Raw genomic sequence first — 26,509 nt, 5'->3', positions numbered from 1 at the left:
GGCGGGAGTGAGCTGCGCTCACCTCCTCCTCCTTTCCCCGCGCTGCCGTGTGCCCGCCGTACTACGGTGCGGCGGGCTCACGGCAGTGTGAATTAAGCCTTACACAGATAACATGCATTTCAATAGTGTCTCGCTTAGGGAATCCACTCTGGTGTCATGTGTGGGTTTCGGGCAGGTAAGCTGCCCCCAACTATAATGTATTATTTTTAGGAATAGTCTGCTTCTAAGGAAGAGAGAGCTAACAGTCCCCTAAAGGATCATGGGCCAAATTACACCCCTGGTTTGTAGTGTCCAAAATAAAAAAGGATGTATCCAGGTTTGTTTCCCATAAAGATCCACACACTTTGTTTTGGTTTGCATTACTACATGCACTACTATGGCTGCAATTTATTTATTATTCATTTTTTATTTAAGTATTATATATATTATATACATATATAAAAAGTAGTAGCAGCACTCAAAGGAGCATAAATATATGGTCAGGTGCACGTCCCAGGACACAGACAACTAGTCCCTCTCAAATTCAGGATCAAGAAAAAAGGCAGCACTCTGAAAAACCTGTGTAAAAAGTACTGGTAGTATTCAACCCCCTGCAGATTTAGCAGGTTTTATAAGAAGCAAAGAAATTAGAGCCTTCAAACTTCAAACAAGAGCAGGATTTATTAACAAATGCATAAATCTTACAAACCAAAAAGTTATGTTGCTCAGTTAAATTTTAATAAATTTTAAACATAAAAGTGTGGGTCAATTATTATTCAACCCCTCAAACCACCAGAATTCTGTTTGGTTCCCCTAAAGTATTAAGAAGTAGTTCAGGCACAAAGAACAATGAGCTTCACATGTTTGGAATAATTATCTGTTTTTCCAGCCTTTTCTGACTATTTAAGACCCTCCCCAAACTTGTGAACAGCCTCATACATGGTCAACATGGGAAAGACAAAGGAGCATTGCAAGGCCATGAGAGACAAGATCGTGGAAGGTCACAAGGCTGTCAAGGGGTACAAAACCCTTTCCAAGGAGTTGGGCCTACCTGTCTCCACTGTAGGGAGCATCATCCGGAAGTGAAAGGCTTATGGAACTACTGTTAGCCTTCCACGGCCTGGACAGCCTTTGAAAGTTTCCTCCTGTGCCGAGGCCAGGCATGTCCGAAGAGTCAAGGCTAACCCAAGGACAACAAGGAAGGAGCTCCGGGAAGATCTCATGGCAGTGGGGACATTGGTTTCAGTCAATACCATAAGTAACGTACTCCACCGCAATGGTCTCCGTTCCAGACTAGCACGTAAGGTACCTTTACTTTCAAAGCGTCATGTCAAGGCTCGTTTACAGTTTGCTCATGATCACTTGGAGGACTCTGACTGGTTCAAGGTTCTCTGGTCTGATGAGACCAAGATCGAGATCTTTGGTGCCAACCACACACGTGACGTTTGGAGACTGGATGGCACTGCATAGGACCCCAAGAATACCATCCCTACAGTCAAGCATGGTGGTGGCAGCATCATGCTGTGGGTCTGCTTCTCAGCTAAGGGGCCTGGCCATCTGGTCCGCATCCATGGGAAGATGGATAGCACGGCCTACTTGGAGATTTTGGCCAAGAACTTCCGCTCCTCCATCAAGGAACTTAAGATGCGTCGTCATTTCATCTTCCAACAAGACAACAACCCAAAGCACACAGCCAAGAAAACCAAGGCCTGGTTCAAGAGGGAAAAAAATCAAGGTGTTGCAGTGGCCTAGTCAGTCTCCTGACCTTAACCCAGTTGAAAACTTGTGGAAGGAGCTCAAGATTAAAGTCCACATGAGACACCCAAAGAACCTAGATAATTTGGAGAAGATCTGCATGGAGGAGTGGGCCAAGATAACTCCAGAGACCTGTGCCGGCCTGATCAGGTCTTATAAAAGACGATTATTAGCTGTAATTGCAAACAAGGGTTATTCCACAAAATATTAAACCTAGGGGTTGAATAATAATTGACCCACACTTTTATGTTTAAAATGTATTAAAATATAACTAAGCAACATAACTTTTTGGTTTGTAAGATTTATGCATCTGTTAATAGATCCTGCTCTTGTTTGAAGTTTGAAGGCTCTAACTTATTTGCTTCTTATCAAACCTGCTAAATCTGCAGGGGGTTGAATACTACTTGTAGGCACTGTATATAAGAGAGAGAAATCCTTATTGAAAAAGTTCATTTTATTGTCAATCTAACACAAAACAGTGAAATAAGATTTTTATTTTTTATTTTTAGCACTTTTAATGGACCCTGTTACGGTCATTCTCAGCTCACATTATTGTTATTGTTGGATTGTTACTTTTAATATGGTGAGATGCAATACTCTCAGTGACCTCTAGATGTCAGCACCGCTCTACTCAAACCACAACTGAAGAAAAAGAATAGAGGATGAGGTGGAAGGTTTATTCTTGTTGCATTACAAGAGGCTGGAGCAGTCCTATAGTGACACACATTGTAATGTATGTGAAGAGGAAGCAAATAAACAACCCCTCATCACTTTCCATATCAGCAGTGATGTAAACAGGGGTCACATATTGGGGGGACCGGCTTGTATGGAGCAAGGATTACAACAATCACTAATGCTACAATAACGTGTGTTATCATTGTCAGAATTCTGCTGCTTTCAATGTTCTCCTGATAAGAATACAGGCGCTGTGCACTTGATCTATATATCGCAGCTCTAGGGAATTCAGTTTTGGATGACTTTTTAGGGAATATAATACACTCTCTTTTTTCTTTATCATTCTTGCTTTATTGAATTAGAGTAAAACAGATAACATCCAATTTGCAGTTTGTATGACACAGTTCACAATTACAGGTTATACATTGTTTGTATTTCGTATATTGTGAGAAGATGGTGATGAGATAGTGAGAACTTTCTCTTGGATGTTGTATCATATATATCAAAATACTATTAACCTTGATAACATTTAGTATAGGTTATAAAAGATATTAGAATAAGTGAGAGGTAACAGGGGAGTTGGGAGATTGGGAGAGATGGGAGGGAAAGTTGGGTAAAATTGGGGGTGGGGGACCTGGTCCGAGCTATTTGGTCATCTTGACAGTTATGTTATAGAATGGTTTTTAATTCTTGACTATTCTGCTATAGAAAGGTATGTTGGAGACGATTTGAAAGTTATCCACGGCTCCCATGACTTTAAGATATCAACCTCATCAAAGTTCCAAGAAACAAATTACAAAATACTATCTAGATGGTATTGGGTCCCTGCAAAACTACACAAAATTTTCCCCACATCCACAATTGAATGCTGGCGATGTAAAGGTTCAATAGGGACAATGAAACACATATGGTGGGAGTGCCCCATTATTCAACCTTTTTGGAAAAATGTCTGTAAAATAATCACAAAAATCAGTAATGATCCCTCAATGTTGCTACTATCCATATTTCCCACACAAATAGAAAGAAGCAAATACCCATTAATAGGTTTCATGCTAACAGCGGCTCGCACGCTAATCCCTAGGCTATGGAAGACCACCGAAGTCCCCTCTATTACCGACTGGTTTAATGAAGTCCTCCATTTACAAAACATGGAAGAACTCACTGCAGAGAACAAAAAAGGACAGGACAAATACACTCTCTTTTTTTAGTGAGTATAAAAACATGGGTGTATTCAAAGGTGTATAGAAGCTGATGGGCCCCAATGCAAACTCTGTTACAGGTCACACAACTATAATGTATCTCAAAATTGTTGCCTTCGGATGGGAAAGAAACACCTTATAGATCCATAAAGGCTCAGTGTCCCTTCAACTTTATACCTCTAGTGGTATCATGGTTTTGTCATGGTTAACTTCCCACTTTGGCAGCTTTGGGCCATTGTAAGAGGAGTGGTGGGGGCGTATATGACAGAATACCTTCGGAACATAACAGTAAGGGGGCATTATATCACGTGGGCCCATTAAGGGAGGGTTAGGGAGAAAGGTTAATGGTTGGATAAAGGGCAATATACAATATATTTAAAACTAAATACAAGTAAATATGTGTAGAAGGGGGTGTAAGAAGTGTAAGAATGGGTAACTGGTGTCTCTGTAGCTGACTGAGTATTGGAAACATAGGTGGTATAAAATGGCACTCTCTGATGCGGCTGCTGATTCCCGACAGTCGTCGTTTATGGTCCCCACCACACGGATTATTAAAGTGCCTGCTATTTTGATATCTAGGAGCTCAGTTGCTGTTGGGTGAGGAGAACGCCGGCTGGCAGCGTGGGTACTCCCTGCACCTGCTTGCTTCTGATATGCGCTTAAAAGAAATCAACTATTATAAAAAACAAAAAAACCTACAAATACTCTCCTCCGCTCCTCTTCATCTTGATCCTGGCGCTGTCCTCCGCTAGTCTTGAGATCACCTAGAGAAGAAACTTATAATTAGGAGCACAGAGCGCAGGGACAAGTTGTCCAGAGCTCCGGGCTGCTAATTATGTACAACCCCGAACCTACCTCTCCGATACTGAGAGCATGAGAGAGGGAGGTGATTTGTGCCCCTCGCTGGGAGCACGGTAGAGGGGGGTGAGAGGGCGTACATAATTAGCAGCCCGGAGCACCAGAGGTCTTTTCTTTTCTAGGTGATCGCGTTGTGTAAAGATTAGCGGAGGACAGCGCCGGGATCAAGATAAAGAAGTGTGGAGGTGAGTATTTGCAGTAACTTTTTCCTAATGGTTCATTTCCTATAATGATTCTGCTCCTCTCTGGTTGTGTCCATGGAGCAATTTCAGTGGCATCAGTTTGATGAGCGGTGACTCCTCAGTCTTTTAAAACGGTTTATGGAAGTCATGGAGGGTTTAGGTGAGCCGATTTCTTCACCTCTCCTCGTAGCTGATTTACATTCGATACCATGTAGGTCCACGCCACGACCCCAGGAGAATGTTTTAGATTTTTAGCGTTATTATTCTTTGTTATCAAAGATTTGTTTGCGAGCCGGATGCAGCCATCAAAAGAGCCACATCTGGCTTATATACTTACATACACTGCTATGGCTGCTGCCCCTGTAGTTGCCACAGAGTAATAGAAGGTAAAATAAATGTATAAGTTAAGGGGCAGACAAGATGGATTTGCTCTGGGCAATGTCTGCCGCGATTCTGACTGCGACAAAAACCAATCGAAAATGCAGCTCCTCGAGTGATACATTGCTAAGCTTGAAGTCTACATTAAAAATATTAAGAATTTTACATTGTAATTTTCTTATTCATCATGTGAATTGGGTTTTTCATGAACTGTATCCATTATGGTGTTACTAGAAATCACAGGTTTATATTTTCTTATCCCTGGTTTCTTTACTTAGACTTTTTCCTTATATACCTGCAGCTTGCCCTTTGTGTTTTACTCGTGTTTGCTGATTTGTGAACTAGTAGTCCTCCTCTGGATGTGACCCTGGGCCTGACCCAGCTCAGTATTTCTCCCTCTAGCTTTATGTTTGTTCTGCTAATTTCACAGTTACGCTTCACCTATTTGTACTGCTGGAGTGACTGCAACTCTACAGACGAAACCTAGGGACTGAATCAGTAAAAGTCCAGACTACCTGAAAAAAGAAAACTCACAATTTCCTACTAATCTGGCAGGCTCAAGTTTAAAGGGACATTGTTACCAGATTTTACCCCTTTAAACTACCACCCCCCTTAGGTAGGGCATGACATTTCTAGAATTTCCTCTTTTATGTAAAATCTCCTCCAAAGTCATGTAAAAATGAGAAGAGTCATATTTGCCTTAGATGAGTCAAGTTTAGAGGCTGCCGGGGAAGGGTCACTTCAGAAGCCCCTACATTCATTACTAGAATCTAGAACCTAGAAACTAAGGTTAATCTCTTAGGTTGCATCAGTGTTACGGCGAGCTACATATCAGAAATACTTTATCTTCCTCTATGTCTGGTTTCTAGGAACTATAGACTATTTTCGGACAGACTATTTTTGTCAAAACTAGAGTCTTAAAAATATGCTAATGACCTCGATGTGCTTTGAGAGCACCCTGAGGCTCCATCGCAAACTAACTGATGCACACCAAATGTACTAAATAAGGATTGCTAATACAACTATGAATACAATTCTTCATGCAATAAATACAATACGGAATCCAAGATTTTTCTTAAAAAATATTTTTTTTTAACACCCGGACAACCCCTTTAAAGGAGTTTTCCACTTTCAGCAAATAATTGACATGGTTTGTGTAATAAAACGTTATACAATTTTCTAATGTACTTTCTGTATCAATTCCTAATGGTTTTCTAAATCTCTGCTTGCTGTCATTCTGTAGGAAGCTTCATTGTTTACTTCCAGTGGATAAACAACTGTCCCTGGTGCACGGCTCGTTATATCCCTGGTGATGTGATGTCACACAGGTGCACGGCTCGTTATATCCCTGGTGATGTGATGTCACACAGTTGCCCGGCTCATTATATAACTGGTCTTGTGATGTCACACAGGTTCAGGGCTCGTTATATCCCTGGTCATGTGATGTCACACAGGTATATGGCTCGTTATATCCCTGGTCATGTGATGTCACACTGGTATATGGCTCGTTATATCCCTGGTCATGTGATGTCACACGGGTACATTGCTCGTTATATCCCTGGTCATGTGATGTGTTGTCACACAGGTGCACGGCTTGTAATATTGCGGGTCATGTAATATCACAGTGGTGCACAACTCGTTATATTCCTGGTCATGTGGTGTCACACAGGTATATGGCTCGTTATATCTCTGGTCATGTGATGTCACACAGGTGCACGGCTCGTTATATCCCTGGTCATGTGATGTCACACAGGTGCATGGCTCATTATAACACTGGTCATGTGATGTCACACAGGTGTACAACTTTTTATATACCCATGGTGATGTGATGTCACACAGGTGCACGGCTCGTTATATCACAGAGAATAATCAGAGCTGTGTGTTATAATGAGCCGTGCACCTGTATGACATAATTTCACCAGGGATATAAGGAGCCGTACACATGTGTGATATCACATGACCAGAAACGGATTTCAATCCAATGGAAGGAAACACAGAAACTTTCTATAGAAGGACAGCAAGCAGAGATCCAGAAAACCAAGAGGAATTGATACAGAAAGTATATTGGAAAATTGTATAACTTTTCATTACACAAATAATATCAAATGCGGCCTATGAATAAATGTGGCGCTGTTCATATTTGGAAAAAAAGGTAATAAAAGAAGACGAGAAAAGAAACGTGTGTAATCCTGGACTGCTCCTTCATAACCTCTGTACGTGCAGTGACTGTGAGGAGTGAGAACATTTACAGTGCGTACAATATATAACATGTAACGCGAGGGAGTAATTGCACACATAATTACAGATTTTACAATGCATGTGACCTATTATATAGCGGCTCCAGACCTTCAGTCATTAGTTACAGAAATCATTACTTTGTATTGGATTACACTCCATAGTAAGAGCCATTGACTCCCGGCTTCCAATGGATACAGTCGGATCATTAGAGTGAATTGTGTTTTAATAAAGACAAGGTTATCCAAGCAAATGAAACATTTTGATGGTAAAGCCCCGGAAGGAATCTCATCTTTCGTTAGTTGACGTTGTTGTGAAACCTCAAGCATCCCATGGGGTCATAATACGGAGAAGAATAGCGCTGTGTAACTCAGTGTTAGCGCGCAGTAACCTCATCTGCAGTAATGACACTGAAAAAATCAATGTACACAATGTGGATATAGCATGCAACACCTATTCTAGACAAAGGGGTGTGGTTAATGGGGATATATAATGGCATTTTGCTACAATTTATGCCATTTTTGTAATGTAGTGAAGCCCTATGGCAATACTGATACGTCTTCTTTATTATGTTATCTTTATACCTGAGATATATAGACTAAATAAATGCAAATTAAACTTTGTTACATCCAGAATCGCTTATTCTTAAGGCACTGTGCCAAGTTTGATTGTTAGGCCTCACACACAAGAACATATGGGGGTTATTGAAAAGGCCGCACAATAGATGTCTATGGCACGGTCTAAGAGCTGTGAGGGGAGGATCCTGCTGCAGCCAGTTGTCTTAGAGTAGTAGGAGAAGCCTGCTACAGGCAGTTGTCTTAGAGGCGTGAGAGAAAAAGCATGCTGCAGCCAGTTGTCTTGGAGCTGTGGGCGGAGGATCCTGCTGCAGCCAGTTGTCTTAGAGCTGTGGGAGGAGAATCCTGCTGCAGACAGTTGTCTTGGAGATGCAGAGGAAAGATCCTGCTGCAGCCAGTTGTCTTAGAGCTGTGGGAAAAGGATCCTGCTGCAGCCAGTTGTCTTAAAGTAGTAGGAGGAGCATGCTATAGGCAGTTGTCTTAGAGGAATGAGGGAAACAGCATACTGCAGCCAGTTGTCTTGGAGCTGTGAGAGGAGGATTCTGCTGCAGCCAGTTGTCTTAAAGCTGTTGGAGGAGGATCCTGCTGCAGACAGTTGTCTTGGAGCTGTGGGGGGAGGATCCTGCAGCAGACAGTTGTCTCGGAGCTATGGAGGGAGGATTCTGCTGCAGCCAGTTATCTTAGAGCTGTGGGAGGAGGATCCTGTTGTCGCCAGTTATCTTAGAGCTGTGGGAGGAGGATCCTGCTGCAGCCAGTTGTCTTAAAGTAGTAGGAGGAGCATGCTATAGGTAGTTGTCTTAGAGGAATGAGGGGAACAGCATACTGCAGCCAGTTGTCTTGGAGCTGTGAGAGGAGGATTCTGCTGCAGCCAGTTGTCTTAAAGCTGTTGGAGGAGGATCCTGCTGCAGACAGTTGTCTTGGAGCTGTGGGGGGAGGATCCTGCAGCAGACAGTTGTCTTGGAGCTGTGGAGGGAGGATTCTGCTGCAGCCAGTTGTCTTAGAGCTGTGGGAGGAGGATCCTGTTGCCGCCAGTTATCTTAGAGCTGTGGGAGGAGGATCCTGCTGCAGCCAGTTGTCTTAAAGCTGTTGGAGGAGGATCCTGCTGCAGACAGTTGTCTTGGAGCTGTGGGGGGAGGATCCTGCTGCATACAGTTGTCTTGGAGCTGTGGAGGGAGGATTCTGCTGCAGCCAGTTGTCTTAGAGCTGTGGGAGGAGGATCATGTTGCCGCCAGTTATCTTAGAGCTGTGGGAGGAGGATCCTGCTGCAGCCAGTTGTCTTAAAGCTGTTGGAGGAGGATCCTGCTGCAGACAGTTGTCTTGGAGCTGTGGGGGGAGGATCCTGCTGCATACAGTTGTCTTGGAGCTGTGGAGGGAGGATTCTGCTGCAGCCAGTTGTCTTAGAGCTGTGGGAGGAGGATCCTGTTGCCGCCAGTTATCTTAGAGCTGTGGGAGGAGGATCCTGCTGCAGCCAGTTGTCTTAAAGCTGTTGGAGGAGGATCCTGCTGCAGACAGTTGTCTTGGAGCTGTGGGGGGAGGATCCTGCAGCAGACAGTTGTCTTGGAGCTGTGGAGGGAGGATTCTGCTGCAGCCAGTTGTCTTAGAGCTGTGGGAGGAGGATCCTGTTGCCGCCAGTTATCTTAGAGCTGTGGGAGGAGGATCCTGCTGCAGCCAGTTGTCTTAAAGCTGTTGGAGGAGGATCCTGCTGCAGACAGTTGTCTTGGAGCTGTGGGGGGAGGATCCTGCTGCATACAGTTGTCTTGGAGCTGTTGGGGGAGGATTCTGCTGCAGACAGTTGTCTTAGAGCTGTGGGAGGAGGAACCTGCTTTTCTTAGAGGAGTAGGAGGAGCAGTCTACAGCCTGTTGTTTTAGAGGAATGGGTGGAAAGCATGCTGTAGCCTGCTGTCTTGGAGCTGTTGGATGAGGAGAATGTTGCACTCAATATCTTAGAGCAGTTATGTTTAGTTACATAATCCCAGGTATAGGTCCTTACAAACTTCATCTGCAGTGTAAGACTTGAATCAAAAGGAATCCTTAAACAAACACCCATTGCTCGTGTGGATATTTTTCGTGTGGATTCTGCTGTGGCCAGTTGTCTTAGAGCAGTGAAAGGAGGATCATACTGCAGCCAGTTATCTTACAGCCAAACACAGGATCAGAGTATTATGAGAATTATGAGATTGTTGGGTTTCTTTTTTATTATTTGTGCATTATTTATAATAAACTGCTATAAACTACTGCTTCTGAAAATGCTAAATGACAATACAGGCGGTCCCCTACTTAAGGACCCTCAACTTACAGACGGACCCCTCTGCCCACTGTGACCTCTGGTGAAGCTCTCTGGATCTTACTATAGTCCCAGACTGCAATGATCAGCTGTAAGGTGTCTGTAATGAAGTTTTATTGATAATCCTTGGTTTATTACAGCAACAAATTTTGGAACTCCGATTGTCACTGGGGCAAAAAAAATTTTTGTCTGGATCTACAATTATAAAGTATACAGTTCCGACTTACATACAAATTCCACTTAAGAACAAACCTATGGACCCTATCTTGTATGTAACTTGGAGACTGCCTGTAAATATCTGAAACATTGAAGTGTCTTCCGAAGCTCCCTTGTGGATCATTGACACTACTGTAAACGTAGGCAGATCTACCATCAGGCATTTTGGAAATCACACTGCTTTATATACTTATATACTCTATGGCTTTCAAGGCCTCAGTACTGATAGCTTGTTTCTTTTTTCCTGTTTTTGTAATGATCACTCGATGTCAATGTTATTATGGCTTTAGTAGCATTTTTATTGTTGTACTTTATAATGATCCATGCTCTACCATGTTCATTTCATGGCTTCTGCAACTCCATTAAGCCCCTCCCCTTAAGGAATAATAGAGAGCAGAGATTATGGAAACCCTTAAAGAAAATCTACCATCAAAATCCATCAGGATAAACCAGGGACACTTACTCATAGATCCAGGCACTGTGACTGTGGTAATCTTCTTATAATAGTTATCCATGGCCTCCTTCCTTCTAAAATCAATTACATTAGGCAGGTGGAGGGGGAAGTGCCGAGCAAAGGTGGAGGGTCTAATGGCCTGTGAATATGCAGCACAACGGGGCTCAGAGCAGCCCAAGGGCCTTTACCGCTCATTAGCATAATTTTAAATGTTGATTTTTAGAAGGAAGGAGGCCATGTATATCAAATATAAAAAGGTTACCAAAGTCACGGTGTCTGGATCCATGAGTACAGGCAGTCCCCAGGTTACGTACAGAATAGGTTCTGTAGGTTTGTTCTTAAGTTGAATTTGTATGTAAGTCGAAACTGTATATTTTATAATTGTGACCTCAGCCAATTTTTTTTTGGTCTCTGCGACAATTGTATTTTAAAAATGTTGGGTTGTCATAAGAACCAGGAGTAACACTAAAGCTTCATTACAGACACCTCTGATAACTGTTATAGCTGATTATTATATCCTGGGGCTAAAGTACAGTAAATGACCAACATCCAGAGGTCCAGGTGTAACTAGGGGTCGTCTGTAAGTCGGGTGTTCGAAAGTAGGGGACCTGTTTTATCATGCTGGATTTTGTTGCTAGAATTCCTTTAAAAATTGGTATAAAAAATGATATACCTTCACACACATAAAGAAAAATGTATTGGCAGAAACCGTGATACCATTTTATAATTTAACATACAATAATGCAATAATGTTGTAGTGATTTTATGAGAAAATTTAGTGATTTGGATAAACATGATGCAATTTTATGCTGTTCTCAGGCAGATGTCATACACACTAATACCTGTCAGCATGAAGGTCTGTAAATACATGAAGGGTTATCTTCCCAGGAAACTCATTTGTCTTTCTGTCATGTGATTTCTGATTCCAGACCCGCAGCGCTGTCTCCTCCAATATCCTTCACACTTCACATATAAATTATCCACCGGTGTTTTGACCGTCTCGTACTACTGACTCCACAAGCCTTGTCTCAGATGTCATCAAATCCCATTCACTAATAAAGACTTTCTCAGGACTCAGCACAAGGAACTTACTATAGGAAGTCTACTGTTTACACAGAGTGATTCAGCGGGGGAAAATCATATGATATGCAACATATCATAATTTATATAAGGTTTCAATTCTGAACATATTTTTGTTGGAATTTTATCATTTTTTTTTAGAATATTTATGTTATGTTTGAGACTTCGACTTTGATGTATTTCTATTGTAATCTTTGCTGTATAGTCTGGGACAGAACATGCAGAATCATAGTTATTACTACATAGTATGTGAGTTAAAGGGGTATCTCATCTGATTCTTATTGATGACCTGTCAATTGGCAAGAGTCTGATACTTGGAACCCAACCAATTAGCTCATTCTTCTTCTTCTATAGTCAGAATTGTCAGGGCTCAGAGTCTGCGGACCCTCTGGACTACCGTGGCAGACGTTACAAGCGGACAATTGGGACCGGAGTCTAAGTGGCACCTGGTCTTCACCAAAGCGGGATGGTGTTGCTGCGGCGGGATACCAACAGGTCGTTCCACAGGTGCGACTAGCCAAGGTAGCAATACAGGAGACTGTCTATACCCAGATGACAGCGGGAGAACAGCACAGGAAGGCACACTAGGACTCATGTCAGGAACCGCAGGAGCTGGCACACGGATCAGGAACACAGCAACGGACTGGCACACGGATCAGGAACGCAGGAGCAGGACCATGGGAAAACAGGAGGAGGTACTGGAATGCAGGATACACGGGAATACACAGGAACACTGGAGACACACAGGAACGCTTGGAATACACAGGATGGCTTTCTCTTCAGGGAAATGGCTTGAAGATCGAGCTGGGAATGATGGGAGCCGCCGGATTAAATGCAGACCCGGAAGTTGCCAGCACCAATCACCTGTGCGCTGGCCCTTTAAATCTTGAATAACCGCTGCTCACACACCCTAGGGAGCGGGACCTAGTCCAGACGGGAGCGGGAACCTGGAGAGGTAAGTCCACGGGAGCAGGGCCTGTGCCGCGGAGGGGGGCACGGGTGCACCCGCGATCTGTGATATGGATCCCGGGGGTGTCCCTGACTAGAATCAACATAGTGAATGGAACAGGAAGAACAGCTCCATACTCTGTGTAGTGGCTGAACTTTGTTACTGCAGGTCCCTCAAAAGATAACACTAACCATAACTTCATGGGTGTTTTCTTGATTTTAGCAGTCTCCTTGTACTAATGTGACTGCCCTGTACAGCCGGTGGTCAATATTGTAAGCTCTTAGGATTTGGGCTCATATGACCATGTTATAAATCTGTAATGTTATTTTATTGATTTATGTATGATTTGTAAAGTGCATGCGAATATGATGGTGCTATATAAATAAAGATGTTATTATTATAAGGCAGTTTGGTGACACCCTACCTATATATATCTCCCCTGGTCTATGGGAGATGCTTTATTCCATCAGTCCACACAGACTATAATAATCTTTTATACTTTTCTCAATGCAATAAGCTTAAAGTACCATGAACTTTTCCTCACTTTTAAAGATTAAAGCCACAGACTTTAGACGTCAGCCGATGCAGGGCCCCAAGTCTGCACCCACGTTTTCATCATTCCTGCAGTTTCTCCTGCTGTGATGCATATCCCTGTTGTGGCGCAATGCAGTGAACAGAGGAGCCATCACTGCCACCTAACAATTTCTAACCTAATCTACAGAGAGGCTACTGGGATGTGGAGTAGCCTCTCCAGGGAGCGGGAGCAAAGACTACTCCACACCCCTGTAGGAGCCTCTCTCCCTCTATCTGCCCGTGGCCAAGTTGAATCTGGTGTGCCTCCGGCTGCTGGAGCTCTGTGCATGCGCAGTAGCTCCAACTTCAGTGCTCGGTGCACTCAAGCTCATTGTCACTCGTGCCCGGCACGAAAGCCAGAGCTACTGTGCATGCACGTGCACATCGTCACTCATGGCCAGCACAGAAGCCGGTGGCACGCCAGATTCAAATTTGTTGCATACAAGTAGGGAGACATCGCAGAGAATAGTGGAGTAGCCATTGGCCCTACTTCCTGGAAAGGCTACTCCATGCCCCAGTAGCCTTCCTGAAAATTTGCTGATATATTTGATCAACTGTAAATGAGATTAGAAATTGTTCTAGGACTAGGAAAAGATAGTTTAGGGTTTAGGATAATGATGGGAAGCTACCATCAGATCTACCTTAATAAATAGAATCCTGAAGGTAGGTTCCCTTTAAGTATAAAAAAAACAAATACTATATATATATATATATATATATATATATATATATATATATATATATATATATATTATGTGGGGAATTGCTCTGGTAGTTGACTGGTAGCAGTGCAGGAAGCAGTGACACACGCAGGTTTAAAAGTCCAACTTAAGTGTTTATTCACACTTGCAAAACAGAACACAAATTCAGCCTTGGCTTAGGCACATGCAAAAACATTATAAAAGTAATTCCTGCCCGGCTAGGCGCTGTCTAATACATTTGGAGGACCCTAGCTATCCGGGTACCAGGCTGCCTGGCACACGCTCTTGGCCAGCAGCAAGACAGGAGACCCTCAGTTACCTTTGCTGTGAGAATGCAATCTCACTTTCAGCTCTCCAGGTAGGGCCTCTCCTACTGCTTCTGGCCTGCAGACTAAATCAAGCCCTAACGAGGCCTGTGACCTGCACCTGTGGGCTATACAAAAGCCCAGGACCGAAGCCCGGGTGGAGTAGGAGTCCCACTACCAGCCTACCCCTACTACATAATAAGCAGGCCCAGTACGGACATTACCAATGTGTCTGTGTTAGCTAGGCCAACACAGACAAAACAGACTATCCCTGCTTATCATGTCTGCATTAACCCTTGGGTTACTGCAGACAAACCCAGGGCTTTTACCACCAGCATTTCATCTGCCTGTAACACAGATAGCGGTTTTCCCACACAACACCTCTCACTTTCTCACATACCCTCCCCCTCAGTTCAGACCCACCGGGGCGAACTCCTGACATTAAGCAATGCGTTCGGGACAAGGCATCCGCATTGCCCTGTAGCTTCCCGGCTCTGTGCTCCACCATGAAACTGAAATTTTGGAGGGACAAGAACCACCTAGTGACCCTGGCATTCTTCTCCTTAGTTCTACTCATCCACGTGAGAGGAGAGTGGTCAGTTATGAGACGGAACTGTCGTCCCAGCAAGTAGTACCGTAGGGACTCTAATGCCCACTTTATCGCCAGACATTCCTTCTCTACGATACTGTAATTTTTTTCAGCTGGCGTGAGCTTCCTGCTCAGGTAAGTAATGGGGTGTTCCTCGCCATTCACCTCCTGAGACAGGACAGCTCCCAGTCCTACATCTGACGCATCCGTCTGCACAATAAACTCTTTCTTGAAGTTTGGCGCAATGAGGATGGGAGATCCACACAACGCAGACTTCAATGCCTGAAAAGCACCTTCTGCTTGTTCATTCCACCGCACCATGACAGGCCTTTTACCCTTCAGCAAGTCTGTCAGGGGAGCGGACACGGTGGCAAAGTTTGGTATAAACCGTCTGTAGTACCCTACAATGCCCAGGAATGCCCTGACTTGCTTTGTGCTCACTGGTTGAGGCCAACCCTGTATAGGGTCAATCTTGTTGATCTGAGGTTTAATTATACCTCGACCGATCACATACCCCAAATAGTGTGTCTCCTCCATTCCCAGCGCACACTTCTTGGGGTTTGCAGTCAGGCCCGCTGCCCTTAGAGAGTTCACTACGGCCTGTACCTTGGCCAAGTGACTCGCCCAGTCTTGGCTGTAGATGATAATATCATCTAGATAGGCGGAGGCGTATCTCCTATGTGGCTTTAACACTATGTCCATTAACCGTTGAAAGGTAGCGGGGGCCCCATGAAGCCCAAACGGTAATACAACATAGTGAAAAAGGCCCTCAGGGGTGATAAAGGCTGTCTTTTCTTTAGCCCTATCTGTCAGGGGTACCTGCCAATATCCTTTAGTTAGATCCAGGGTGGTGAAGTACCGAGCACCCCCTAGTCTCTCAATAAGCTCGTCCACCCGGGGCATGGGATAGGCATCAAACTTAGACACCTCATTCAATTTTCTAAAATCGTTGCAAAATCGCAACGTCCCATCCGGTTTGGGAATTAGAACAATTGGACTGGCCCACTCACTTTTGGACTCCTCAATAACCCCTAGCTTCAGCATCTTCTGAACTTCTTCTGATATGGCTTGTCTACGAGCTTCAGGGACTCGGTACGGCCTTAATCTTACCTTTACCCCTGGCTCAGTGACAATATCATGTTTAATTACAGATGTGTAGCCTGGCAACTCTGAGAACACATCTGTATTTCTTGCTACAAACTCTCGAGCCTCTCGCTGTTGCTCTTTGGTAAGGGTATCGGCTATTCGCACTTCTGCCTCCGGCACAGGCTTATCTGCAGCCTGTGAGGGTAGCGCAGGAGGTGGACTGGTCAGGACCATCTCTGTATGCAGACTCTCTCTGTCTTTCCAGGCCTTCAACAGATTTACATGATAAGTCTGCTCGGGTTTTCTCCGTCCGGTCTGACGTATCCTGTAGTTCACCTCTCCTATTTTCTCTATAACCTCATACGGTCCTTGCCATTTAGCGAGAAACTTACTTTCTACAGTGGGGACTAGCACCAACACACGATCACCGGGACTAAAGCTCCTTACTTTTGCTGACCTGTTATAAACCCGGCTTTGAGTTCTTTGTGCCTTCTCCATATGCTCCTTGACAATGGGCATGACGGCTGCCACCCTGTCCTGCATATCTGCGATATGGTCTATTACACTTTTGTGGGGGGTGGGCTCTTGTTCCCATGTCTCCTTGGCTATGTCCAGGAGACCCCTGGGATGTCTGCCATACACTAACTCAAACGGTGAGAACCCAGTAGAGGCTTGTGGGACCTCTCGGATGGCGAACATTAGATATGGCAATAGTACATCCCAGTCCTTCCCATCCTTGTTTACCACCTTTTTTAGCATACTCTTTAAAGTTTTGTTGAACCGTTCTACCAATCCATCCGTCTGAGGATGGTACACAGAGGTGCGTAACTGTTTAATATTAAAGAGCCGACATAGCTCCTTGGTGACTTTTGACATAAAAGGAGTCCCCTGATCTGTGAGGATCTCCTTGGGAAGTCCCACCCGGCAGAACATGGCAAACAACTCTTTAGCAATTAGTTTCGCAGAGGTGTGCCGCAGTGGGATGGCCTCAGGATATCGGGTAGCATAGTCCATGACTACCAGGATATGCTGATGCCCCCGAGCAGATTTAACTAAAGGACCGACCAAATCCATGGCGACCCTTTCAAAGGGTACCTCAATAATGGGCAGAGGTACCAACGGACTTCGAAAGTGTACCATGGGAGCATGCAATTGACAATCAGGGCAAGTTTCACAATACCTTTTTACCCCCTCATATACTCCTGGCCAGTAAAAACGCTGCAAGATGCGTTCCAGAGTTTTTGTGGTACCTAGGTGCCCTCCCATCACATGCTTATGTGCAAGGTCTAACACCATCTGACGATATGGCTGAGGCACCATTAACTGCTCCCGGGTTTCACCGTGGACCTTATCAATGCGGTACAATAACTCCTGATTTACCACCACACGAGGGAACAACTTATCCGCACCTGGGTGCTGAGGTACGCCATTAATTTCTACCACATTTTCTCTGGCGCGGACCAGAGTGGGGTCCTGGAGTTGGGCAGTACCAAAGTTGTCACGGGATACCTCCAAATCAGACAACTGCGGTCCTGTCACTACCTCCTCAGTTTCGCCTGCCATAACATCTAGGGGAAACATTACACTTCCATCTTCTGTGGCGGTCACCCCTACGGCAGGAACTCCAGAGTCTGGGTCATCAGGCTCGGCTTCAGAGATCTGACCAGACAACACAGGAGAACAACCCCCCAACTCTTGGTTTCCCCGCCATAGAGTCCAGAACATGGGGAAGTCCCGTCCCAAGATAAGGTCATGGGGCAAGTTCTTGACAACCGCTGCCTCATGTAGTGTCTCTCCACAAGAGGTCTGGAAGTTAATAACTGTGGTGGGGTAGTCCTTTACGTCCCCATGGATGCACAGGACTCCAATTGTGCGCCCTGTGACCGCCTTGGGGTCTGTGAGGGACCCATTAATCAAGGTCACCCGACTGCCTGAGTCCAGCAGGGCCAACGCTGGATGCCCTGCCACAGTCACCCGGCACAGGTGGCGCTCATCAGCAGAGTCGGGGCTAGTAGCTGTGTAGACAAGGGCAGCATAGAGAGAAACCCTTCTGGCGGAACTGCAGTCCATGGGCTCTGAGGAATTGGGGCAATGGGCTGCAATATGACCTGGCTCATGGCAGGTCCAACAGGTGGGAGCCTCCCCCCTCCTCCTCCCCTGGGGTACTTCCCGGACATTGGGCGTTGTCCTGCCCCGGGAATTTGTGGGTGACAAGACCTTCCGTGCCTTAAGGCCTGTCTTGGTATAAGGGGCTTTCTTTGTTAGGGCCTGAGTGGCACAAAACCTCTCCACCAACCCCACCAGCGCATCGGCATCAGACGGGTCCCCGTGTCCCACCCATTGTTGGATCTCACCCGGCAAGGCCCTCAGGAAACGGTCCAAAACAACCTTCTCGACCATCTGGGCTGGGGTGGATGTCTCCGGCTGGAGCCACTTGCGGACCAAGTGAACAAGTTGGTGCATCTGCCCCCTCGGTGGTAGCGCCTCCTGGTATCTCCAGCTATTCACTCTTTGAGCGCGTAGATGCTGATCCACTCCTAGTCGGGCCAAGATCTCTGCCTTTACCTTGGAGTAGTCCCGGGCATCCTCCTCGCTCAGGTCGTAGTATGCCTGCTGGGGATCAGCGACGAGGAAGGGGGCCAACACCTCTGCCCAGTGTTGCTGTGGCAACCTCTCTCGGGTGGCCACCCTCTCAAAGCCTGTCAGATAGGCCTCCACATCATCCTCAGCGGTCATCTTGGTCATAGCTTTGCGGACCTCTTTCCTGGCGTCCTTCACCGTCATTGCTGGGACAGTCCTTTGCTGAGCAGCGGTCAGGGCTGTTATCTGCTGGAGCAGCAATCTGTTTGTCTCTTGCTGCTGCACGTTGGACTGGACAAGCTGCTTGATTAACTCCTCCATGGCTGTGGCTTGCAGCTTCAGTGCTGTCAACTTCCAGGACATGCACTAGTGTATACTTCACTGCACTTTGCCCGCATCCTCCACCATATGTGGGGAATTGCTCTGGTAGTTGACTGGTAGCAGTGCAGGAAGCAGTGACACACGCAGGTTTAAAAGTCCAACTTAAGTGTTTATTCACACTTGCAAAACAGAACACAAATTCAGCCTTGGCTTAGGCACATGCAAAAACATTATAAAAGTAATTCCTGCCCGGCTAGGCGCTGTCTAATACATTTGGAGGACCCTAGCTATCCGGGTACCAGGCTGCCTGGCACACGCTCTTGGCCAGCAGCAAGACAGGAGACCCTCAGTTACCTTTGCTGTGAGAATGCAATCTCACTTTCAGCTCTCCAGGTAGGGCCTCTCCTACTGCTTCTGGCCTGCAGACTAAATCAGGCCCTAACGAGGCCTGTGACCTGCACCTGTGGGCTATACAAAAGCCCAGGACCGAAGCCCGGGTGGAGTAGGAGTCCCACTACCAGCCTACCCCTACTACATAATAAGCAGGCCCAGTACGGACATTACCAATGTGTCTGTGTTAGCTAGGCCAACACAGACAAAACAGACTATCCCTGCTTATCATGTCTGCATTAACCCTTGGGTTACTGCAGACAAACCCAGGGCTTTTACCACCAGCATTTCATCTGCCTGTAAGACAGATAGCGGTTTTCCCACACAACACCTCTCACTTTCTCACAATATATACATATACACATTAATATTTGCCAATAAAATAGTATAAAATCTCTTGCTGCACACTATGAAAAGCATTGCTGTGGTCTCCCTCTTTGCCCAAGGCTATACACATTGGGGCTCATTTACTAAGGGTCCGAACGCCGCACTTTCGTCAGGTTTCCCAAATATTTCTCTTTTGCCCTCTTTTTGGCACGAACGGATTGTGGCGCATCGGCACCGGTTGCTTGCGACAGAAATCAGGGGGGGGCGTCGGACAACCCGACGGATTCAGACAAACTGCGGAATTTAAAAAGGAAATGTGTCACAAGATCAAGCACTCACTTGCACCAGGAAAAAGCAGGTGAACTCCGGCGGACATCGGTGCAGCAGTGACACATGCAGGAACTCGGACGCACGATCTTAGTGAATCGCGCCGGACCCAAATCCTCGTCGGACAACACACCGCGGGATCACAACAGGACCGGGTAAGTAAATCTGCCCCAATATATATATCAGAACATCCATAACACAATAGGGAATTAATTTATTTTGTTAATTTTAGTTGAAAATTTAAAAAAATGTACCATGCATCGGACTTTAAAAACATGTACCATGCATCGGACTTTAGCCCCAAATAAAACTAAAAATAATAAAAAAAAATTCTTGAATATTGGTTGATTTTTAACAAGCCCTATGTGTCATGAAAAAAAATGGTGCAACATTTTTTCAGGTAGCGCACTTAAAAAAAAGGTTATGGCCTTGAACCAATATGTAGGAAATTTCTATAAAAATGGCCTGGCAGAAAACCCTTTTCAGGCCTCGTCATTAAGGGCTTAAATGTGTTTTTATTGATACTTAATGTGATAGACCAACACAAAGAAGTGCAAAGAAAATAATATGATCTTTTCCAAATTTTTGCTGATTAAAAAGGGGTATGAATACTTTATACCACTACATCTGAATGTTTTTCATTCCGGAGTTTGGGTAGAAATGGCGTTATCCTGACACACAATTCTTCCACATATCTGTAAAAACACAATAAAATAGGTAATACAAAGGACTTCTGTTTCTTACCTTATCAAAGAAATACTGAGTGGTGACAGCAAAGACTAGAAATCCACAGCTATTCTTCTGTAACTCTTTCCGCACAAATAATAGTTCCTTCGTCTGCTCCTCGTATTTCTCCTTTAACCTCTGCACAGTCGGTCGCTCCGGGTCTCGGGTCTGTATCTCTGATTTGGCTGCATAGCCGTTCTTTGTGATTGTTGGTTTCAGTTTGGGGTGTCCTGGAATGTAACCGTAAGAACTATTATGTAAAAAGAATTTTTTTTTATTTCTATAGCAATATTTTTGTACAGAGTATGGGGTACATATACATCCAAAATATGACATTATTATGCTAAGTTTATTTCTGATCACCAAAGTGCCCTTAGATCTGTAACATGGATATAGTCTACTATAGGCCTGAAATTCACCTGTCCTGGCAGGTCCAGAAGACCCATCTGTATTTAATAAAAAAATTTAAGAAAAAAATTTTAAAAATCTACAATATCCTATTACATGATATTGTATTACATCTTGTAGAATATATAATGTCACATGTAAACTATTGATAGTGGATGTATATTTGTCCATGTTGATTGGAAATGCTTAAAAAGTTGGTATAATGCACTACAGTATATTGTTTAGGGTTCTACAATATCAATTTGTATAATCTAACCGTTCATATTAAATCCATAGTATTAAAAAATCTGCAGTTACAAATTAACTGGAGCCAAGATATCTTATAGAGACGTGAGGTAGGACAGAAGCCATGACAAGAGAACGTCTAGTAAGGGGAAACCCAGAGAGCTGCTTTCATCCGGTATAATGCTCAAAAAATTATTAGGCCCTTGAGGTAGTTGAACGGTTAAATTTGAAGTTCCTAGAAAGGCCTAATGCTCAGTCTTTATTCTGACACCTACGTAGCGCAGGGTTAATATAACACTGAAGCACATAAATAATCTGGTTAGTATTATCACTGCCAATAGGCTCCTGTTGAGGGCAACGTCCAGGAGAAGGATTGTGCCGCACTGTCCGAGCCGGTGGTGCTGGAGCTAAATAGTACAATCACTAGACTAGTATGAAAGATAGTCGCAGGCTGGTGAAATATCGTCACTCAGAATCATGTCATGTACACTGTAGTAGAAACATGGTATTTTAGGTCACTGGTATACAATTTTTTGGCTCGGCTGAATCCAAACTTGAAAGTTTGGGTACCCAAACAATCACCCCCACTGGTATCACCCACAATCAAAGCCATCAACAGCATTTAAATATGGCTTGTGCACCGGCATTTTCTCAAGGATTGCCGCTTCATGCCATGTCATCTAAAGATTGTGCCTGTACCAATCTTGGTTGTTACTGGCAAATGATGAGCCTTACCCCTAATTCTGGCTGAACATTGTGGTACGGGTCTGTTCATCACTAATCATAGGTCATCAAATCTGTAGTGATCCGGCCCGTGATGTCACATTTATAAGTCAAGTCAATGTGGCCAAATGGCAATACCATCTAAGTCAATCTATAGAGTATAGAGGCTTCATTGGTGGTCTGTAAATCAGTCTTGGAAAACCCCTTTAAATATGTATTACATCGGGTAATAATTAAAAAGAGTAACTAAAAGATGAATACGTTTAATAAATTGCAGCATATTGGAATATTTAGCACCTAGTTTTCTAGGATGAGATGATAGGAGTTTGTCTCTACGGCTCTTCAGTTGCCAGGTAGAATCAAACATCTGCCGCACTGAGGAGGATGACAGAGACACAGATGGTCATGGGTCTGTCTGTTTTGGGAAGAATTCATTATGCTAAGTGTCAGACTCAAATTGTCAGCGTAAATTTTTTATATGAAAACTTCAGTCCAGATAAAACTCAGGTCCCGGCAACTTCTTTATTCCCCTTGTCAGGCTCAAGTGATGATGACACTTTTACTGAAAAGTAAAGTGAAGCTTTTTAAGGACATAAGAGCGATTTTAGCCCGAGAGTTGGGAAGGTTTTACCGAAATCAATTACAACAAATAGGTGGATAGGTAAATAAAATATATATGTAGTGGGTACAGAAAGTATTCGGACCTCTTCGAATTTTTCATTTTTTTTGCATTGCAGCCAATTGGTAAGATCAAAAAAGTTATTTTTTTGCTCATTGATGTACACTTTGCATCCCATCTTGACAGAAAAGAAACAGAAATGTAGATGTTAAACAAGAAAAACTGAAATATCACATAGTCATAAGTATTCAGACAGTTTGCTGTGACACATGCTGTTCATTTCCTTCTGATCCTCCGTGTCTCCTCCAGTCTGTGGTTCTACTTCTTCATTGGTGTCCAGCATTGGAGTCCAGCAGTGTTTAATTAAACTGATTAGACTTGATTAGGAAAGGCACACACCTGTATATATAAGACCTTTTCGTTTACAGTGCATGTCAGTGCACAGGAGAATCATGAGGTCTAAGGAACTGCCCACGGAGCTCATAGACAGGATTGTGGCAGGGCTCAGACCTGACAAAAGTTACAAAATAATTTCTGCAGCACTCAAGATTCTTAAGAACAGTGGCCTTCATAATCCTTAAATGGAAAAAGCTTGGAACAACCACAACTTTTCCTGGACCTGGCCGTCTAGCCAAACTAATTGTAAGTGTTATGTTTGGAGAAAACCAAGCACTGCTCATCACCTGCCAAACACAGACCCAACAGTAAAACATTTTGGTGGCAGCATCATGCTATGGGGAGGTTTTTCAGCTGCAGGGATTGGGAGACTGGTTGCAACTGAAGGTAAATGCGGCCAAAAAGATAAATGTGGCCAAGTACAGAGATACCCTGGATGAAGACGTCTTCCAGATGCTCTGGACCTCAGACTGGGCTGAAGGTTCACCTTCCAGCAAGACAATGACCCCAAGACCACAGCTAAAATAAGAAAGCAGAGGCTTCAGAACGTATATGTGACCATTCCTGACTGGCCCAGCCTAAGCCCGGGCCCAAACCTTGTTGAGCATCTCTGGAGAGACATGAAAATGGCTTCCACCAATGTACACCATCAAACCTGAGGGAACTGGAGAGGATCTGCAAGGAAGAGGCAGAGGATCCCCAAATCCAGGTGTGAAAAACTTGTCGCAACATTTTCAAGAAGACTCATGGCCGTACTAGCTCCAAAGCTGCTTCAACGCGATGTTGGGGCAGAAAAGGTCTCGGGCTAGTGCTGGAGCAGTAGAAAACTCTAAAGATGTTGCTGCAGACTCCGGACCTGCACCCGCTGGCGTCTAAAGTCAGCAGGTGGTCTGAAGAAAGTTAAGGGCACTTAGATGCCACAAACGCGTTGACATGTTTTCAAACAATCTGTGGATGTTGCACAAGAATATCACACAGGTGCACCACTCGTTTTTCACACACCTCTGATTACTCTGTGATATAATGAGCTGTGCACCTGTGTGATATCACATGACCAGTATTATTCACAATGTAAACAAAGTAAACAATGAAGCTTCTTGTTGAGTGCCAGAAAGTAGAGATCTAGAAAATAGTAAGGAATTGATACAGAAAGTATCATGGAAAATTGAATACATTTTCACCATACAAACAATAACATCAATTGCAGGGACAATGCCAGTAACCAACTGTTGAGATGTGGGGTCTTCTGGCCGTTAAAAAATATAAATCTTTACTCAGGCTTCAGGTCCAAAGAAAAGGCTTGCATTTATTTGCACAAAAATAAAATGTACAGAACAAAAATGCAGATAATTCAGGGGTCAGGTTGCCGCTACCTTGGAACAAGCAGCTCCCCTGTGGTCAGATCAGACACTCTGATCTAGAAACAATCCATGTACACACAGGTGTCATTAAATACCCAACTATTTCCCTTGAGTTTTAAAGGGATACACCCTTGGGTTGCACCTTTAACAACAAACATCACACAAAGATACATTTCTTACTTAATATACATAATGACACAAGACAATATAATACACAATATAAAAATAAAGGGGAGTTTAAAATATACACAAAGTAACCAAAGTAAGAAATACAAATATAAACCTGCATGGCTTCAGCTCTGCATCACCTGGCAGTGATCAGGTGCAGCTATATAACCCCAGCTCACCCTATGCTCAGGTTTTGCACACACACAGGTAAGATCAGGTAATGCTGAGTGGTGACTGCTGAACTGGTTTGTCTGGTGAAACAATAGTGGACAGAGACAAAGGTTTGCTGGCCAGCAGCAGGAGAAAAAGAAGAAAAGGTACAAACACACAGAGAAGACAAACAGTTCACCATCCACCCCTCAACACCAACCCTTGTGACGCACTTACACATTCATTTTTCAAGAAAAAAAAATATGCCAAAATTTAGATCTCTGCTAAGACTTGTCCCTTTTCCGCTAAAACCTGCACTTTTCATTGCACAAATCAGCAGGTAAATGGGGTAGATGTCATGTTAAGTGTTTTTCTGCCCGAATTCCAGATTTCTGACAATTTTTTAGAGTTAAATCCCCTCTCTGTTTCCAGATTGCTACAAAATATTTAGCCACAAATGTATGGCAAGCCTCAGCCAATCCCTGCCAAATTGCCTCTTCCGTTTTACACAGGATTAGTACATGTTCCCTATTGTTCTTGTGACGCACCCATCTGTACGGGAGAGAAAGACGACACCTACAGAGCTGTACTACATATAGTTAAAATTCCAATTTTAGAGATTAATGAAAATATGAATTGAGCACAAAGATAAAAGAGTAACATTTTCTAGGGGGCTGAGGACTATAAGAAGAGGAATGTACACCGAGAAATCCCTTCCTTAGGAACCAGAAGAGCTTGTCCTTCCATTTACTTACCTGGTGAGTGCACCTTGGTCACTTGTTTTTTTGGCGATGAAATGGCAGGCTTTGTAACTTCTTGATCTTTTTGGATCTCCTTCTTCAAACCTGGAAAAATTAAAAAAATATATTAGGAAAATGAATAAACCTGGTGGACCCAGTTGCTTTTTTCACCTCTGCCCAGTTGGGTCTCTCTGATATGTTGACTATTAATTTCTCATCTATAGTTACATTTTTCTGTGAAGGTTTTTTTTTTAAAGGAAATCTACCATTTGATTTAATGTATAATGAACTAAACTTACATTGAGTAGTGCCGTCAGTCCGACTGATTCGGACTTAGCACTGGATTTAACTTTCAAATTGCGTTGCAAGCCCTAGGGCGTACATGCACCATTAAAAAGATTGTGAACTCTGTCGGACCTGAACGGGGAAGTGACACATGCAGGATATCGGGCGCACCATCTTAGTGAATCACGGCACAGTGCATTATCATCGGACACTGCACTTTCTGTGAACTCCAGCGGACGGGTAAGTAAATGTGCCCCATGTGGTAAACAAGTGAATGAGTAAATGTAGCTACAAAACCCCTGAAAAATTTGCAAAGATTTGTTATCCATCGTCCCGGACATGATAGTAAGAGGGAAGAGAACCTTTCCAGCTTTGGAGAATGTACCACACAAGTCAAATTCTTTCTACATACTGCTCCAGACAGCAAAACATTAATGGATCAGATATCTGACCAATGGTTAAGAGGTTAAAAAGAGATCCCACATGCTACACTGATCACATGATATGGCTGTAAAATTGTTTTTATTGCATTGAAATGCTTTTTAAACTCGAATTCCACCAGGAACACACGATCCACAACAGCAACCTGCACTACTGTAACTTCTCTACAGGGAATATCTGTCAGATTCTCACCCTGGGAAGTAAAGATTGACAGCCCCATGGTGCCAGCCATGACCTTCTAGGCTATAG

General features: G+C 44.0%; 1 protein-coding gene across 3 annotated transcripts in view; it reads right to left on the bottom strand.

Moving 5' to 3' along the window:
• Nucleotides 1-26,509, bottom strand: part of MTUS2 (microtubule associated scaffold protein 2) — a 366,148-nt gene that overhangs the window by 56,187 nt on the left and 283,452 nt on the right. For all 3 annotated transcript variants that reach the window (XM_072134356.1, XM_072134358.1, XM_072134357.1), the window contains exons 6-7: nt 25,550-25,639; nt 20,763-20,974 (exon numbers count right to left, since the gene is read on the bottom strand). In XM_072134356.1, the coding sequence (XP_071990457.1) occupies nt 20,763-20,974; nt 25,550-25,639 (302 nt within the window). The remainder of the gene's footprint in view (nt 1-20,762; nt 20,975-25,549; nt 25,640-26,509) is intronic.

Source organism: Engystomops pustulosus, chromosome 2 (assembly GCF_040894005.1).
Source record: "Engystomops pustulosus chromosome 2, aEngPut4.maternal, whole genome shotgun sequence".
NCBI lineage: Eukaryota > Metazoa > Chordata > Amphibia > Anura > Leptodactylidae > Engystomops > Engystomops pustulosus.
The sequence above is the reverse complement of the archived record's forward strand: the minus strand, read 5'-3'. Positions and strand labels throughout refer to the sequence as shown.